Here is a 19,041-nt window from a genome sequence, read left to right as displayed (position 1 = left end):
GCAGCCAAATCCTCCGGGGCTTAAGTGGTTAATTAAATTAATTCTGCCTTTTACAGACAGAGGAAGTTTACCCCACGCTCTACACTTCGCCCAAAATCTACTTAACAAGGGGAGTAGGTTTAACTCAATATACTCATCAAGAAGAGCACGGAGAAGATCATTGCCCAGACCCAAATCTATCCTTCACAGACCCCCATGTGTAGCAGAAAAACAAGAAAATTGTTTAACATTAGGGTGGTACAATCTCCACACATCAGTTAGCCCAAGCTCTCCCACCATGCGAGAGAAAGGAATGGGACCTCCCATCGCATGCATATTCTGAGATAAATTGACCAGCCTGGCCCGCATAGTATCCAGCAAGTTGTTATAATCTCCAACCGCTAAGAGTGGGGTGTCAGGGTATCTGGCCATAAAACCCGCCAGTTTTTCTGAGAGCCTCTGCTGAGAACGGAGGAGGAATATACACACTCGCAATTATACATTGTAATTTTGCACTACACAAAGACATAGCGCCCATTAGGGTCAACAAGGGTCTGAACACACTCAAAGGGGGTTCCACACCTCACCAGCAAGCTCACTCCTCTAGAGTATGAGGAGTGGTATTGGTGGCTATATAGGCGAGTGGAAAAGTACGTGGGCGATGGTAATGACAGGTGAGTCTCCTGAAGACATATGATGTTGGCCCCAAGTTTTTTGACACTACTGAGAACCGCTGTACGTTTCACCGGATTATTTAGTCCTCTGACGTTCCAGGACAGAACACAAATTGCATTAGCCATGTGTTTGGTATCAGGTATAATTGGGCATGTATAGCAAGGCAAGAGTACCACAGCCACGGCCATAACTGATATTGCAGGGGAAAGGCAAATAGAGGCTCAGCGTAACAATCAGGTCTATCGATACCAGGTCCAGAAGCAAAAAAAAAAATATATAAAAAGAAGTGCAAAAGTAAAAAGAAAGAGAACAACTAACTTATTTAGAACCAACGTGGCCTACGTGGGTGTAAGCTTCTCAGGAAACCGTCCATTTAGGACTGTGATGAGGGTGCAATGCAGACTCAGATAGAGCAGTGAACTTCTCAACAATCATGGTTGCATCTTGAATACGACCCATGTACATGTGCATTAGAATCCGCAATATGCCTGTTTTAAAGTGTCCTGGGCGGGTGGACACCAACACTGTAGATTCCCAACACTCCAGACCAATTAAGGTACGGCAGGTCTAGTTGGCGCGTTAGAACGCAAAGATCTCTCCTCCCTGTCCAGCCAGTTAGAGGCAGCGGCTGGATTCTCGAAAAAGTGGACCTCCCCTTTAGCGACAATTCGCAATTTAGCAGGGTAAACCATGGTGTATTGGAGGTTACACTTCCGGAAATTTTGGCGTTATCAATGACCAGAGCTTCGCCAATGCCCCTGGCTTTTGCAAGGATTGCATCCTTATCCTTATAGTTCAGTAGCTTGAATAAGAATGTGCGAGCACCTACTGCCCGGAGGTAGGGGGTGCATAGGCACTCTGTGTGCATGCTCCACTGAGAACATGGATGTGAAAATGTCTCTACCAAAGGTCGTCAGCAGCCAGTTTTCAATAAAAGCCACTGGATTCTTTCCTTCGGCTCTTTCTGGTATTCCTATTGCCCTTACATTGTTACGTATTATCCTGTTCTCCAAATCATCCAGCCTCGCTGCCTGCTGAGCCACGTTAAGCACATTTTGTTTAACATCTTTCATTAAGAGGGCTATATCATCCTCAATTGTGCTGACCTGTCCCTCCAGGGCAGAGGTTCTCTCTTTCAGCTTTTGTAGATCATGTCTGATGAAGGAGACCTCAACCTTCACCCCCTTAATCTCACAAGTAAGAGCTGTGATTTAAGTATTGCAGGTGGTAACTGCCAGCATATTATCACAGAGGGTGGGCTCTGGGTCATCCCTGTGATGTGAGGCCTGTACAGCATCCCTTTCAGCCTGAGTACTCACTGTAAATCTGTCATTTGTGTAGATGAATCCTCCAGTGGGACTGTATCATCCTTGTCCGAAGGAGCCCTGGAAGACTCTCCAGGCGTAACAGTAGGGGTGGAGGAGTCCCTTGCTGGAGAAAATCTTCTGCGCTGCATCTCTGTAGCGGTCCTTTGTGAGGGAGCGGGTGCTGGCGCCATCTTGCTCCAGCAAGTCAGCCACATGTCGGCTGTTTTTCTGCTTTTTGGCTATGTTGTTGCCCGAGCAGACTGATCGTAGGTCTGCCGCTTGCTGCCACAAGATCCCCGAAGTGCGGTGAGTGCAGTGCGGGTGCAGTAATAAGCCACCCAAAGGATAAGAGTCAGGATCTTCGGTGGAGAGCTCACGGGACACGTCCTGCTACATCCACTGCTGGGCCACGCCCCAGAACAAATGTAATTTAAAAAACAAACGATACAACTGCAAATCATTTGGGGTCTTTTCAAACCTATGAGTTTTAAAGTGCATTAACACATGTGCAAAGGTTTGCTTTTTTATGGTACTATTTCACATATATGCAGTGCGCTGATCAAATTGTTCAGGTCTGATTTTAAATTTGTCAACACAATGTATAGGGCTTTTTTTTTTAGACGGGAAATGTCAACTCATATCGATGCACATCAAAAATGCACCCTAAAAACCCACTGCAATGTAAGCAAATGTGAATAATCTTAATGAACTGAAAGAGGCAGGAGATTCAAATTGTTGTAAAAGGTCAAATATATAAAGTCTTTTCCTGTATCCATTTACATAAGAAAAGGCACTGAACTGACATTTTAGTTATTGTCACATATGTATATGTATCAGCAGAAACATACAATGAATTGTCAGGTCGCAAACAGAGGAAATGTTAAGGACACTTACCTTTCCTACAAAGTCTGACAGATTGAATACTGCCATTATAAGAATAGGAAGCCACTCTCCCATTGTACAATTCCTGATTTCTGACTCCAAACCAGGAAAAAGGCACAGAGTAATGAAGTATGTCACAGAGATAGACAGCATGTATGCCCAGATTACCTGTAACACCTGATAGCGATGAAACATCATATCTGCAAAACAAGTGTGTTACTTTATTAATATTTTATATACAATAATGGCATCATATACGGAATATAACAATTTAAATAATTTGGTAAAAAATAAAACTGATTTGTCGGAGTTGTTTTAAAATAGCACATCAATTCTGTTAAGGGATAAAATCATCTCTTTGTCAATTATATACATTGAACAGACCAAGCAAATTGTAATATATTATATACAAAACCACCAAAACAATGGTATCTTTCACAATAAAAATGTGGTACTTGAATTTTTGTCCGGGCCAGCATTCCTATTTTTTTCTCTACTAAAGTGGATCCACTGCCCATTATGTCTTCCAGGATGGGAGGAATCTACCCAATTCAGATGGTGGTCAGAACTTTGTGACATGCACTCTCACCTTATTGAGAATTAAAGAGTAAAAGTGGTGCTGCTTAATGGTCCTTTTACACGAGCGATCCCCGCTGAGCAGTCGGAGGACAGGTCTGTCCCAGCTCACTGTGCCGAGACAGACCTGTCAGAGTCCCGCTCTTTTCTATGGGGGGATCGGATGAAAACAGACCACCTGTCCATTTTCATCCGATCCTCCAGACAGATGGAAAATAGGGTCACCATCCATCTGGATATGGTGGGTGTCAGCGGACATGTCACCTCTGACAATCGCCACTCCATAGGGGTGAAAAAAAAACTGACAGGTGGACCTGATTGGAAAGCCCATATGAAATACAAAAAAACTATCAGCGCAAACCTATTATATGTGATAAAATAACTCAACACCAATTCACTGTGCATAAATCAGGTGTGAACTTATAAATCAATAGTGGTGTCCGGCAGCATGCACCAATCGTGTTTCACAAATCACAATAAACTATAAATCATACAAAAATGTGATGCGCCAGAAATATAAAATCAAAAAGTGATGACAATAAATCATATCCAGTTCATAAGGCACATAGCAATGTGTGTGCTTCCAATAAAATGATATAAAGAGTGTCCCGTGTTCAGATGAAGAAAATCCAGTGATGAAAACAACTTGTAATCACCAATATAGTGAATCCCTCCACCAGGTGAATCAGCCTCTCACCTTTCTGAAGGACCCAAACGGGCCAGCAATCACATGTATCATTGATCAGACTTCCAGGAAAGAGCCACACTATATTGCACCTCGAGGGATCCCGGGACATATAGAAAACAGATGAAGAAATCTAGTGCTCTCCGCTTACTAATGAGGGTATGCTTTATTAGAGAAAGGCAGATCAACTCACATTTGTCGGGCACTCAGCTGTGCCTGCTGTATAATCGATGTCAGCGATCTGTTACCAGAGAGAGACTCTGCGTCGGCCACGCACGCTCCGCCCCCCTATACGCGTTACGTCGAGCGTAATGCTCCTTTGACTTCCTCGGTAGGGGTGGCTAGTGCGTGCCAAGCCTCACTTTAAATACATCAACTCTCAGGTGGATTGGCCAGCAGATCTCAGTCCCTCCCCCCGCTCATAGCTCAGTACAGGACACTGGAACCTCCGAACCAGGCATGTTTACGGCGGTGCTACTTTTATATGCAATAGCACAGGTAAAGAATACCAGATCAAAGACCTAATAACATGTACCACAATTGGGGTTGTTTACATGATGGAATGTGGGTGCGGACTCCAGTACGTAGGACGCACCTCCAGAGCCCTAAATGTGAGGATAGGGGAACATATCTCTAACATAAAGAAGGGGGAGGTTTCACACAACGTATCCAAGCACTTTAAAATATTTCATGATAAGAAACCTCACTCCCTGAAATTCTGGGGAATTGAACATGTCCAACCACACTGGCGAGGAGGCAACTATATTCGCCAGCTAAGTAGAAGGGAATCCTTTTGGGTCTACGAGGCCAAGGTGTTGGCACCCAGAGGTTTAAATAAGGATTTCGATCTAAATTGTTTCATTAGTAATAAATAACACCCCATCATGCATTATATATTTTTATCTGAGACTAAAAAATTTTTTTATTTTTTTTTTTTTTTTATAATATATTTTTAAATTTTTTTTTTTTTTTTTTTTTTATAAATTTTAATAGCCAACATTTATTATTCCAGATTTTAGCTTATTGATGTATTTTTAATATGTGATAATTATGGTATGAGATTTTGTGATTATGTGTCTTAGCTGTTTTAATGTAAACCAGAGAGATGTCTGCGCCACCACGCGATCTCCGCAAATGTGCAATAGTAATCTGATCAATGCCCATACAATAAAATTGCCCCATTAGCGATATGAGCCAGTGACACCGCCGTAAACATGCCTGGTTCGGAGGTTCCAGTGTCCTGTACTGAGCTATGAGCGGGGGGAGGGACTGAGATCTGCTGGCCAATCCACCTGAGAGTTGATGTATTTAAAGTGAGGCTTGGCACGCACTAGCCACCCCTACCGAGGAAGTCAAAGGAGCATTACGCTCGACGTAACGCGTATAGGGGGGCGGAGCGTGCGTGGCCGACGCAGAGTCTCTCTCTGGTAACAGATCGCTGACATCGATTATACAGCAGGCACAGCTGAGTGCCCGACAAATGTGAGTTGATCTGCCTTTCTCTAATAAAGCATACCCTCATTAGTAAGCGGAGAGCACTAGATTTCTTCATCTGTTTTCTATATGTCCCGGGATCCCTCGAGGTGCAATATAGTGTGGCTCTTTCCTGGAAGTCTGATCAATGATACATGTGATTTCTTCATCTGAACACGGGACACTCTTTATATCATTTTATTGGAAGCACACACATTGCTATGTGCCTTATGAACTGGATATGATTTATTGTCATCACTTTTTGATTTTATATTTCTGGCGCATCACATTTTTGTATGATGGAAAGCCCATATGAAAGGGCCCCAAGTAATATATGACCAAATGTCTGCTGCAAGTATCTGTTGGTAAAGTAACATGTGCCATTTCATTCCCTAAATCAGGGGTCTTCAAACTACGGCCCTCCAGTTGTTCAGGAACTACAATTCCCATCATGCCTAGTCATCTCTGTGAATGTCAGAGTTTTACAATGTTTTATGGGATGTGTAGTTCTGCAACAGCTGGAGGGCCGTAGTTTGAGGATCCCTGCCCTAAATCAATAGATAATATTCATATGCGTGTTATCAGATATGAAAAATATATCTGGCAATCTATAAGCGTGTAAATAAATATATATATTTAAAAAAGTGGAAAAATCCATATATATATATATATATATATATGAAAAAGGTATAAATAAATAAACTGCTGATGAAGTGCAAAAAAACTCATATCAGTGCAAATACATAACAGGTGTGAATAAATTATATCCAGTCCAATAATAAAGTGACAAGTGCTAAATCCCAAATTAATATACAATATATAGAAAGAGAAATCTGAATGGAGAAACTCATTATTGCAATACAAAAATCTCACATGACAGTGTGATCACATCTCAAGAGTGATCAAGTAAAATCCAAAGCAATAGTAAAGTGACAAGTGCTATGTCCAAAGTGATTTCACAACTTTAAAAATTGGGACAAGAGCTAGAAAATATATAAGTCAATACCATAGTGTTGCATATGATCACTCATAGACTTATATATTTTTGTACCCAATATTGAGTTTATCCATTCAGATTTCTCTTTCTACATACTGTATATTAATTTGAGATATAGCACTTGTCACTTTATAATTGGACCGGATATAATTTAATCACACTCGTTATGAAATTATGAATTTTTCACTTTTTTATATATTTAATTATGTACTTCTGAATTGCCAGACATATTTTTCATATCTGATAACACACATATGAATATTATCTATTGATTTAGGGAATGAAATAGCACGACACTTTACCAATAGATACTTGCAGCAGGCATTTTGTCATATATTACTTAAGCAGATCCACCTCCACTCTTTAATTCTTAATTAGTCTTGACTCTACAACGGTAGGAGTTTTAGTGGAGGCAGCAGCTTCTAACAGTCTATTGCGTGCCCATAGCACAAAACTTCCCTCTTTTAATTCTTGATACTTTCTCCACACTTGGTCAGGTACCAGAGCTCGTGTTACTTTCCCCATATATTTGTGGCTACCAGATTAACTATTGCTAGAGCCTGGAGGAGCCCCACATTGAGCTTTGAAGCATTCAAGAACAGACACAGGTAATATGATACATAAAAAAACTCACTGTTCTACCTATGGATTCTGACCCCAAGTTCCTCTAGATCTGACAACCATAGATATCCTATTCATGGCCACAAAGATTTAACCACTCTCTTTTATCTATAGGACTATGCTGTTTAACAGCCCCCCTTAGATTTCCTGACGCTTCCACTATTCTGCTTTCATGCATCATGACCATGTTCTTCAAACCATGTAATCTGTCCACATGTGATGAATTGTCTTATTGTACACTCAATGTGATTTTTTCCATTTATCTTTGCCAATAAACAATTTTGTAAAAGAAAAACACCAAAAGGACATGTGAGTTCGAAAGTAAAGGTGAAGTGTGGTGACAAGGAATGTAAGGAGGAAGTCTATCATCACCATCTATATAAAGAGCACCCAGACAGCTGCATGCGGGAAACTGGGTGTGTTCTGTAATATTGCATCACATGTGACCAGTGATATCTGATGTGTATCACTGCCTGCAATGGTACAGAACAGTGCTCCAGGTTCACATGTTGTATACAGGTACAGGAAAAGGTTAACAATCGCTTAAATGCTTAAATGCAAAGGTCATTTTTAACTTTAACATTACATTACAAAGTGGCTTTTGTAGCAATGTAGCAATGATGTAATAAAATTTTTCCTTGTTTTTGTGCTTGCTCACACCAGCTACAAAGAGGTGCCTTGGGCAAGGCTGCCAAATGTAGCCCCAATGCAAGAACAAGGCAATTTGGCATATGTCTTATTCTTTCAATTTACACCAATGCAGTATGGACATGTTACAAATTGGACATGTTGCATCTTTGCATTGCGCAGTGTATTCCAATGCACTGTTAAAAAAGTAAAAAAAAATGACGTGTTATAACAACTCTGCGCAATGTGAAAAAGCCCTAAAACGTGAAAAAAATAACCCCATGGTATCTAAATATGTTCAGGTTTGAAACTTTCATAAGAGAAATATAACAGATTAGTCCTAAATCTTGACGAAATAAAAAAGCCTTGGGCTTCAGGAGACACATAATTAGCCTGCACATATGATCCTTTTGGAGTAGTTTACATGATTTATTTGGGGAATTTTCTAAACTATTTAGGACATACACTGTACGTACTGTGTCATACAGCTTCTTGTGAATTCCTAAATCACAAAAGGTGTAAAACAAGGTCAAGGTTAGCCTGTCATGACCATGATAGAGGAGGGGGAAAGCTGCATTCATAGACAGTAGTTGAAAGGCCTAATGGGGCCTAATGGGGAAGCTACTACTTCCAAAATGTAGAAATAAATTTTAGGCTGTAATAACTAAAATGAATACCACCATTTCAGTCTGAACATTTTTTTTAAATAAAATGTGATATCCGTGTTAAGCAATGTACAACAACATACACAGGTAGACAGTTATAAACAACAATGGAGATACAGTGCTTTAAGTGATTCTAGATCAGGAAGTGTGTTACTAGTAGGATCACCAAATGAAAATAAAAGAGAAAAAGCAGAAACTACGAAAACAAATCCAACCACCATATCCAAGTACCAATAAACTACAATATACATTTTTGCTTTTGTGTTTTATTGTTTTTGGGTTTAAGGTCTTCAGCTGTAAGAAAATATCACACACGAAAGCAACTTAACTCATTTGTCTTGGTGGGCTTGGATGATACATTGCTCAAAAAATTAAAAGGTACACTTTTTAATCAGAATATAGCATTAAGTCAAATAAACCCCTGGGATATTGATCTGGTCAGTTAAATAGCAGAGAGGGCTGTTAATCAGTTTCCGCTGCTTTGGTGTTAATGAAATTAACAGATGCACAAGATAGGCAACAATGGTAGGACCTCCAAAATAGGAATGGTTTTACAGGTGGAGGCCACTGACATTTTTTTCCCTACTCATCTTTTCTGACTGTTTTTCACTAGTTTTGCATTTGGATAGGGACAGTGTCACTACTGGTAGCATTAGGCGATACCTGGACCCTATAGAGATTGCACAAGCAGTCCAACTCCTCCAGGATGGCACATCAATACGTGCCATTGCCAGAAGGTTTGCTGTGTCTCCCAGTGCAGTCTTAAGAGCATTGAGGAGATTCCTGGAGACAGGCAGTTACTCTAGGAAAGCTGGACAGGTATCTGCAAGGAGGAACAGGATGAACACTCCCCTACAAAATGACCTCCAGCAGGCCACTGGTGTAAATGTCTCTGACCAAAACAGAAACTCAAACACAAATCAAAAACAGACTTCATGAGGGTCGCGTGAGGGCCCTACGTCCTCTAGTGGGCCCTGTGCTCACTGCCCAGTACCGTGGAGCTCAATTGTCATTTGCTATTGAACACCAGAATTGGCAGGGCCACCACTGGAGCCCTGTGCTTTCATTTCCATCAAACAATGTGGCATCCTTTCGTTCACATTACCCAGTCCAAATCAGTATAGATATCTAGCATGATATTTTTCCCCATTGAGTCTGATGTGTTTTCAAGGTGTTCCTTTAATTTTTGTGAGCAGTGTAGTTTCATAACAATATTTAATCCATTCAGTCTGATCTTTAGATGATGGTAAGCAAAATAATATCTTTTTTACTGAAACGTAACTAAAATGATAGATTTTACAAGTTGTAAGCTGCACTACGCTATCAGAAAAAAGATTCAACACTAATGGGAAGATGTCAAAAAGAATTTGTCTAAGACTATAGGGGAACTTTTCTGATGAACAAACAGCACCTCATAGAGCATTAGGCCTCGTGCACATTGGCTATTTTTTCTGCTGCTCCTAGGGATGTCTGTCATTTTCCCCTGCTCCTAAATGCCCCTGCATGTTAGAATAGAATAGGTGTCTATGTACACGTAGGGCATTTTATAAAAAACAAAAAAACCTGTGCAGACAGTGCGTCCAGGAGCAGCAGAGTTTTGGAAAAAAAAACGCTTGACGTGCTTAAATGTGTCTAAATGCTGAATGCACAATGCATGGACAGGCATGGACAGGTAACCAAAAACCAAAAAACAAGAATGTAACATTCTGCAGATTCCCAGTCCTTAGATATGGTTGCTGAATTAGCAGGGTCAGGCTGAACCAGAGGCAGTGGCTGCCTAGGGTGCTGCAAGCTATAGCAGAGAAGGGGGCGCAGAAGACTTCACCAACTCCACCGTACCTGGATTCCTAGTCTGCAGCCACACTTCTAGCATACATTCAAATAAATGGCATAAAACATGAATAAGGCAGCAGAAGTCTTGCAGTTCAGGAAGGGTATTCTGTTATTGTAACATGTAAAAAATCAGATGCCTGAAACTGCAGCCAATTTGGAAGTTCTGATACAGTCACATGACAGTGACAGACTTTTCTAATTCTAGATTGTCTAGAGTACCTGAACTTCTGAATAGGTGCAAGTTACAATGAAGGAGTACACTTACTGTACTGCAGGACCAGTTGTTTTATTAATTTCAACCATCATTTATCTAAATGTTGTCTAGATAAAGTGCAGCTGCAGACTCTGAGGTCATTCGCAGCTTCTGCATAACTAGAACAGGGTAGCAGACATCTAAAAGACAGAGGCTGTAGAATGTTTGAGACAAAACACTCCTTGTCATAAATGGATCTGTCCAGCCAGTAATACAGGCTGATGTGAAATTATATTTTTTTACTGGCTTTAGTAAGGGAGGGCTACAAGACAGGCTAGCAGAGAAGGGGCTCCTACTGCATTTTTATGGTTTTCCCCATACCCACCATCAAGCTTTACCAGAATCCAACAATCAGTTAAGAATGTTGGCGAATGCTGTAATATAGAAACAAAAGACTATTATATGCAGTGTCACACATAAGGTTTTAAATGCAGGGAAGACAGTTAGGTATGTCTCTAGTTGATAATCACATACAGATTCCATGAACAAATGGTGACAATCCTAGGACCAGTGGACAGCAGCTGCCATAATCTGCACCTAGCACTGGCCTGAAAGGCAAGCATGACCCGTCTGAGCTTAAAAAATAGGGAGAGGTAAACTTTGGGATTCCCCACCTTGGGATGTGGATTCATATCCTTTTGTTTTTAGAGGCTACAAACAGTTGTAGCAAGTACAGACAACATCTGTAGATCTTGCCAGAAAGGAAGTGCCCTTGTCACTTCCTTGAGCTGAAAAGACAGAATAAACAATGTTATCTTGCTTTTCCTGATGCCAAACCATGGCAGCATACTAGTGATATAGCTCCGCCTCTTGACCACTCCCTCAGGACCAGTGAATAGCATAAAAAAGAAGTTGTTAGACTGCCCCCCATTCTTCTTTTTTTCCTCATACCCCCATGCAGCAGTGATAAAGTAAGCAATATTATGTCCCCCACCTCTGCCTTAGTGCAGTAACCGTCTGGGTTCAGCCTCTCCCAGTGCGAAGTCCCAGTGCCTGGGCTGCTAAATGCGCGGGATAGCCTGGGAGCCCTCGTCTGTGGCTCTTGATGGGCCTCTGCAGTGTTTCCACAATAGGAACAAAATCTGCTGCTCCCCTGACTTTGGTATACAACTCTGATGGGGGGGGGGGGGGGTCAGCTCTTTTTTGTATTTCTTGGGCCTCTCAGGCCTAGCAGGCTATGTCTTTCCCTTTTTTTCCCCCTTCTCTTTTCCCTGTTTTCCTTTTTTTTCTTTTCATTGAAGGCATACCTGGCCTGTAAGTGTAGGGGAGCGGTCCGCCCTGTGCTCAGCAGCATTCTGATTTTCCTATAGGAGAAAGGCAGCGGTGGGACAATGCTTTTTGCCAGTTTGGGTGACTTGTGATTGGGGCACGCCCATTTCACGCATGCGCACTGGCCGGCAGCAGTTCATCTTTAATTAGGGAAAAAATTTAATTTTTTGCCCTTAGTAGGAGGAGGAGCCAAGGGGAGGGCTCTCCATCCCAGGGAGCACTTAAAAAGAGTCGTAGGGTGCAATGGCCCAGGCAGGGCCATTATATATATTTTTTATATTTAAAACAGGTTCAAAGTGTAGGCGAAGGGGGTCAGGGCAATATAAAAAAAATATATATATATTTTTTCTCGCTACCTCTTTCTTATTTTCTTTCAGCCATCTCCTTTTCTGCTGGCTATTCCTCTGTCCTTTTTTTTACCATGAGTCAATCACTACATATACAAGACCCTCAATTTCTAAGGTAGGGTACCTCCAAATAGGTACGTTTATGGGAAACCCAAAACAATGCCCTCTTATGTGGTTTGCTTTGATTTGTTTCAGCCCCGCATGCTCTCAGAGTGCAGAGACAGGACAAACACTCTTCAAGGGAGCATAGCTCCAGGTGTCACTCTCACTCCAGGAAGAAATCCAGGAAAAGGTGACACACCTTCTCTTCTCTGGAGCAATGCAGACGCCCCAGCAAAAAATCCTGCTAGGCTTGTGGAGCTATTCCCTTAAGCAGCAAATTGGTGTGCAAAAACTATCCTGAAGAGTTTGCAGTGGACAGGGAACAAGAAATTGTACAGGTCTTATCATTAAGAAAGTAGTACAAGAATTTCTATCTGAATTTACCTCTACGGACCCGGTGGCCCCCGCTAGAGATCCCGCTAGAAGACCAACCAGGGACGTCACCAACCAGTACAGTTCTGCCAAGTGGGGCATTCTTACAGTTGGGTCAAGGCTGTTGACAGAACAGGGGGCAGTTATGGCCCTTCTCCTGTACTGTCCCTTGGCGATCCACCTGAGCAAACAGCATCCAATCCCCTACCGGTGTTCCCGCACCTCCTGATACAGGGCAGATTCATACATCCAAATATATGCAGGTTGGACCTGCGAACTTGGCTATTGAAAGGTGGCAGTTGGAAAACCTAGGATGCTCCTCTGGAGTCATCTCCACCTTTCTGAGGGCCAGAAAACCCACTACCAATAAAGTATACACTAGGATCTAGGATCTGCTGGCCAAAAGAGATTTAAATCCTGCAACGCCCCCACTATAAGTGATACTAGACATTCTTTAGTCAAGCTTGGATATGGGCCTTAGCCTCAGCTCATTAAAAGTGCAGATATCTGCCATATCAGCAATAACTAAAGTTAGATGGGCAGAGGATCCATTAATCAGACAATTCTTAAAAGCAGTCAACAGGATTCTCCCATCAAGGAAAATGGTCTTTCCCCAATGGGATCTATCAGTACTTCTGAGTTTTCTGTCAGAACATCCATTTGCCCCTATGGAGGATTATTCTCTCTGGAACATAACTTACAAAGCCGTTTTCCTAACAGCAATAACCTCGGGCAGGAGGGTTTCAGAACTACAGGTCTTGGGGGCTTCAGATCAACATATAAGGATCTTCCCGGATCAAGTCAGACTGAGGCCGGTTGACCACTTTATACCAAGTGTGGCAACTTCCTTCCATCAGTCAGGTATTTGGGCCTTGCCCAATTTCCCGGGAAGAGCACTCAGGGAGTCTGCATGAGTTGGATGTCTCCAGAACTTTAGGGAAATACTTGTGCGCTACCACACCCTCCAGATCTTCAGACAAGCTCTTTACAATCCCAACAGGGAAGTACTGAGGGAAAGAGGCCACGGCAAGAACTTTGGCAGGTTGGATGGTCAAACTTGACAGCGTATAGAGCGAGGGGCTGTGCGCTTCCTTCAGTGGTGACTGAACTCTCTACCAGGGCGGTGGTGGTGGTGGCGGCATCCTCTTGAATGTCTCGATGGAAACCATCTGTAGAGCAGCATCTTGGTCTTCACCAAACACCTTTTAAAGACATTATAGTGTTGACCCAGGTGCCATGTCATCTGTAGATTTCAGCAGAAGGGCTATCCAGTCTTTTGTTATGTTATAAAATAAATTTGTTTTTGGTTTGGTCAAGCATTACCCACCCTATTGGCTAGCTATTTATCACTAGTATGCTGCCATGTTGGCGTTAGGAAAATGAAAAATTGTATCAAATAATTACCATAATTTTCCTTTCCTGACGCCAAACCATGGCAACATGCGGTCCCACCCTTGTCCATTTTTTAAACTACTAGTCCCAATGATCTCCCATTGATCTACCATGCAATAGAGATAAACAAAGGCAGACATGTTTGAAGTCCAGCCTATGTGAAGTGTCATTGAGAAATGAAGTATGTTATTTGCAGCATTAACAGGGGGCATGCTGCAATATATTAAGTGTTTGTTTTGAAGTTTACCTATGCATTAAACACTCAAATAAATGTGCTTGGTATTTGATGTCAGGAGATCAAAGATAAAGGTTATAGATTTGAAATACAGTATAACAGATGATAATATTGGGAACCAGAAGTTTAATGAATTTAGCAGCTTGTCTAGAAATTGTTGATATACTGATGGTGCAGGCTTTGATTTCTTCCTTAACCAGTTCTGGACCGGAAGGATTTGCCCCCTTAATGACCAGGCCATTTTTTGCGATTCGGCACTGTGTTACTTTAAAGGAAAATTACGCGGTCATGCAACGCTGTACCAAAAGAAAATTGATGTCCTTTTTTCCCACAAATAGAGCTTTTATTTGGTGGTATTTGATCACCTATACGATTTATATTTTTTGCGCCATAAACAAAAGAAGAGTGACAATTCTGAAAAAAAATATATTTTTCACATTCTGCTATGTCACATTCCCCAAAAAAATAAAATAATTAAATATTTTTTTTTACATCCTTTTAGGCCAATTTGTATTTTGCTACATATTTTAACTGTGGCGGGCGGTCTGTAACTGGTTAAATTGATACTGAAGTTTCGTTTTTATAACAAACATGCTATACTTACCTGCTCTGTGCAGTGATGTTGCACAGAGCAGCCTAGGTCCTCCTCTTCTTGGGTCCCTCGCTGGCTTTCCTGGCCCCTCCCTCCTGCCCACACAGCAAGCAGCTTGCTATGGGGGCAACCGAGCCGAGCTGCTGCTCTGTGTGTCCATTCCGACACAGAGCCCTGGCGCAGCCCCACCCCTCTCCGCATTGCTTCTCTGACTTTGATTGACAGCAACGGGAGCCAATGGCATCTGATGTGTCTCAGGCAATCAGGAGGGAGAGTCCTAGACAGCCAAGTCTCTTGTACAACATTGCTGGATCGAGATGGGTATAAGTATTAGGGGGGGCTGCTGCATACAGAAGTTTTTTTTAATCTTAATGCATAGAATGCATTAGAATAAAAAACCTTCTGCCTTTAGAACCACTTTAATATCAAACCACAAACAGATTTCAAATATCAATGGTTTTGTTAATTACCTAATGACTGGCAGTTATCAAAACATGCTTCTAAGCTAGGATCGTATTGAGGCACAAAAGTCTTCTAGGGGCATCTAACTTAGCTCAAGTGTCAGAAAGCATTTAAGCAAGACTAATTACAGTGACTTCAACATATACACCACACAACTCTCCTGCGCTTGAAGGTAGGCCTGCAGGCTTTCTACAGACAGGTGGTGCTGTGCTGCGGACTAGAGCAGAGTGCGAGGAACAGAGGCTGATAGGGCGGACGTGTGTGAGGAGAGCGTGTGTGTGACTGAAAGGAGTGAGTGAGTGTGTGTGTACACCCCCCCTCCTAAGAAGAGCGGCGGCGAGCGGTGCGAGAACCCCCCCCCAGAGGAAAGAGAGTGTGGTGTGCGGGCAGCGAGCGGTGCGGTAACCCCCCCCAGAGGAAAGAGCGTGTGGTGTGCGGGCAGCGAGCGATGCGGTAACCCCCCCCCAGAGGAAAGAGCGTGTGGTGTGCAGGCAGCGAGCGGTGCGGTAACCCCCCCCCCTGCAAGAGCGTGCGGCAGACAGAGAGAGGGCAGGGGGCAGAGGAGACGTACAATACCTGACCTGGCCATTGGCAAGGAGAGGAGCTGAGGGGAGACTGATCGGCAGGTGACAGAGGAGGGAGGCAGGAGCTTGGGAAGAAGACTGACCGCCTGAGGGAGGAGGTCAGGAACTGCAAGTGTCAGGCTTAAAGGGACACACACACACACAAGACTGGTGACTGAGGTTGAACACTGACTGAGGCTCTGTGAGTACCTGGTTAGTATCTTTGCGACTGGTGAATATCTTGCGACTGGTGAGTATCTTTGCGACTGGTGAGGATCTTGCGACTGGTGAGGATCTTTGCGACTGGTGAGTATCCTTGCGACTGGTGAGTGTCCTTGCGACTGGTGAGTATCTTTGCGACTGGTGAGTATCTTGCGACTGGTGAGCATCCTTGCGACTGGTGAGTATCCTTGCGACTGGTGAGTGTCCTTGCGACTGGTGAGTATCTTTGCAACTGGTGAGTATCCTTGCGACTGGTGAGCATCCTTGCGACTGATGAGTATCTTGCGACTGGTGAGTATCCTTGCGACTGGCTAGTGTCCTTGTGACTGGCGAGTGTCCTTGTGACTGGCGAGTGGTGTCCTTGCGATTGGTGAGTATCTTGCGACTGGTGAGTATATTTGCGACTGGTGAGTATCTTGCGACTGGTGAGTATCCTTGCGACTGGAGAGTATCCTTGCGACTGGAGAGTATCCTTGCGACTGGTGAGTATCCCTGCGACTGGTGAGTATCTTTGCGACAGGTGAGTATCTTTTTGACTGGTGAGTATCTTTGCGACTGGTGAGTATCCTTGTGACTGGTGAGTATTCTTGCGACTGGTGAGTATCTTGCGACTGGTGAGCATCCTTGCGACTGGTGAGTGTCCTTGCGACTGGTCAGTGTCCTTGCGACTGGTGAGTATCTTTGCGACTGGTGAGTATCTTTGCGACTGGTGAGAATCCTTGCGACTGGTGAGTATCCTCGCGACTGGTGAGTATCCTCGCGACGGGTGAGTATCCTAGCGACTGGTGAGTATCCTTGCGACTGGTGAGTTTCTCTGCGACTGGTGAGTTTCTCTGCGACTGGTGAGTATCTTAGTGACTGGTTAGTATATTAGCGACTGGTGATTGCCCCAGGTTTAGTACCAGGGGAGATAGAGGTAGTGTAGGTAAGGAACAGCAGGTCGTTAATATTATCCCCATAGAGTAGTGGGTAATAATGTCCGACAGGATTGGTGATGCCACTCAGTGCACTTCTTGCTGCATGTATGCGTTCCTTGATGAACCAATCGAGGACGAATACTGCTGTGCAAGATGTGAGCGACTTGTTGCTCTGGAAGACCAGATCCTGGATCTAGAGAACACAGTGGCAAGACTGCGTCGCATCAACAACCTGGAAAGGAGCTTGGACATGACCCATCAGGCGCTGGCAGGGGCCAGCACAGAGGAGGGAGGAGAAGAGGAGACGCAAGCAGCAGAGGTACGCAGCTGAGTGACCGTTAGAAAGGTTAGTGGGATGAGCGTCAGGAAGGCCAGCCCTGAGTTGGTACACCCTAACAAATTTGCCACATTGCAGGTTGAGGGGGATATCAGCTCAGGGTTGGCAGAGCTGGAGAAGAGGCCCTCCCCCAGCTGCCAGGGGAGGGGGCGGCTCCAGGAAGAAGGGGGGCGTTGACTCAGGAAAGGTTAGACAGGTTGTGGTAGTTGGGGACTCAATTATCAAGAGGACAGAGAGGGCAATCTGTAAAAAAGATATCGGTAGCCGAACAGTTTGTTGTTTACCGGGCGCCGCGTTCAGCACATCGCAGATCTGGCAGACAGATTATTGTGCGGGGCTGGGGATGACCCAGCGGTCATGGTGCATGTGGGCACTAATGACAAAGTAAAAGGAAGGTGGAGGATCCTAAAGAACGACTTCAGGGACTTAGGTAATAGATTGAGGAATAGGACCTCCAAGGTGGTTTTCTCTGAAATACTGCCTGTACCTCGAGCCACACAAGAGAGGCAGAAGGAGATTAGGGAACTTAACAAGTGGCTGAGGAATTGGTGTAGGAAGGAGGGGTTTGGGTTCCTGGAGAACTGGGCTGACTTCTCAGTCGGCTACCGGCTCTTTAGTAAGAATGGGCTGCACCTTAATGGGGACGGTACAGCTCTTTTGGGGAGAAAGATGGCCACCATGTTGGAGGGGCTTTTAAACTAGGAGACAGGGGGAGGGCTCAGAAGTAGAGTCAGTCAGGAGGGAGCAAAGGACTGAAGGCAGTTGTAGGGTCAGCAGCGACAGTAGGTCCATAACGTCAATTGGCAGGTCTGTGCGGGAAAATCTCAGACCAAACAGGAATAAACATAACCGCCAATCACGCTTAACTTCCGTAAAACTAAGAGGGGTATATGCTAATGCCAGGAGCCTAGCTAATAAAATGGATGAGTTAGAAATGTTAGTACATGAGGATGACATAGACCTTGTGGGAATAACGGAGACTTGGTTCGACCCCTCACATGACTGGCTGGCCAATATCCAGGGGTATTCGGTGTACCGGAAGGACAGGGTAGGAAAAAGAGGGGGAGGGGTATGTCTCTATGTCAAGAACAATGTAAAGGTGATAGAGAGGAGTGACATTACGGATGGGATGAGCATGGATTTAGAATCTGTGTGGGTAGAACTCCATAGGGAAGGAGAAAAGGGAAAAGTAATTGTGGGGGTTTGCTATAGGCCACCTAAACAAGAGGAGGAGGTAGAGCTGGAATTTTTAGCACTACTGGGTAAAGTGGCAAAACTGGGATCAGTCATTATATTGGGGGACTTCAATTATCCCGACATTGACTGGGAAGAGGGGACTACACACTCACAGAAGGCCCGTCTATTCACGGAAACCTTACAGGACAACTACATGTCACAGTTGGTGGATTCGCCTACTAGAGAAAACGCAGTCCTGGATCTATTGATCACTAATGACCCAGACCTAATCTCGGAGGTAGAAGTCCAGGACAACCTGGGCTCTAGCGATCACAGGATGATCACATTTAGTGTAAATAACAAGGCAAGTGGGGAACATAAGAACCCTAAACTTCAGAAGGGCAAACTTTCCAAAATTGTGCTCATTGATGGAAAGGGTAAACTGGGACCAAACCCTGGGATCACTGACCACAGAGGAAAAA

The 19,041-nt window shown here is 43.7% G+C and overlaps 1 protein-coding gene across 1 annotated transcript in view; it reads right to left on the bottom strand.

The window, feature by feature from the left end:
- SLC29A4 (solute carrier family 29 member 4) overlaps positions 1–19,041 on the bottom strand; it is an 88,421-nt gene that overhangs the window by 34,995 nt on the left and 34,385 nt on the right. Inside the window, exon 8 of the mRNA XM_082260902.1 lies at positions 2,856–3,043. Coding sequence (XP_082117028.1) covers positions 2,856–3,043 — 188 coding nt within the window. The remainder of the gene's footprint in view (positions 1–2,855; positions 3,044–19,041) is intronic.

The sequence above is a fragment of the Pelophylax lessonae genome (genome assembly GCF_965119305.1).
Source record: "Pelophylax lessonae genome assembly, chromosome: 6".
Taxonomy (NCBI): domain Eukaryota; kingdom Metazoa; phylum Chordata; class Amphibia; order Anura; family Ranidae; genus Pelophylax; species Pelophylax lessonae.
Note: the sequence above shows the minus strand (reverse complement) of the source record. Positions and strands in the feature narration are given on the sequence as shown.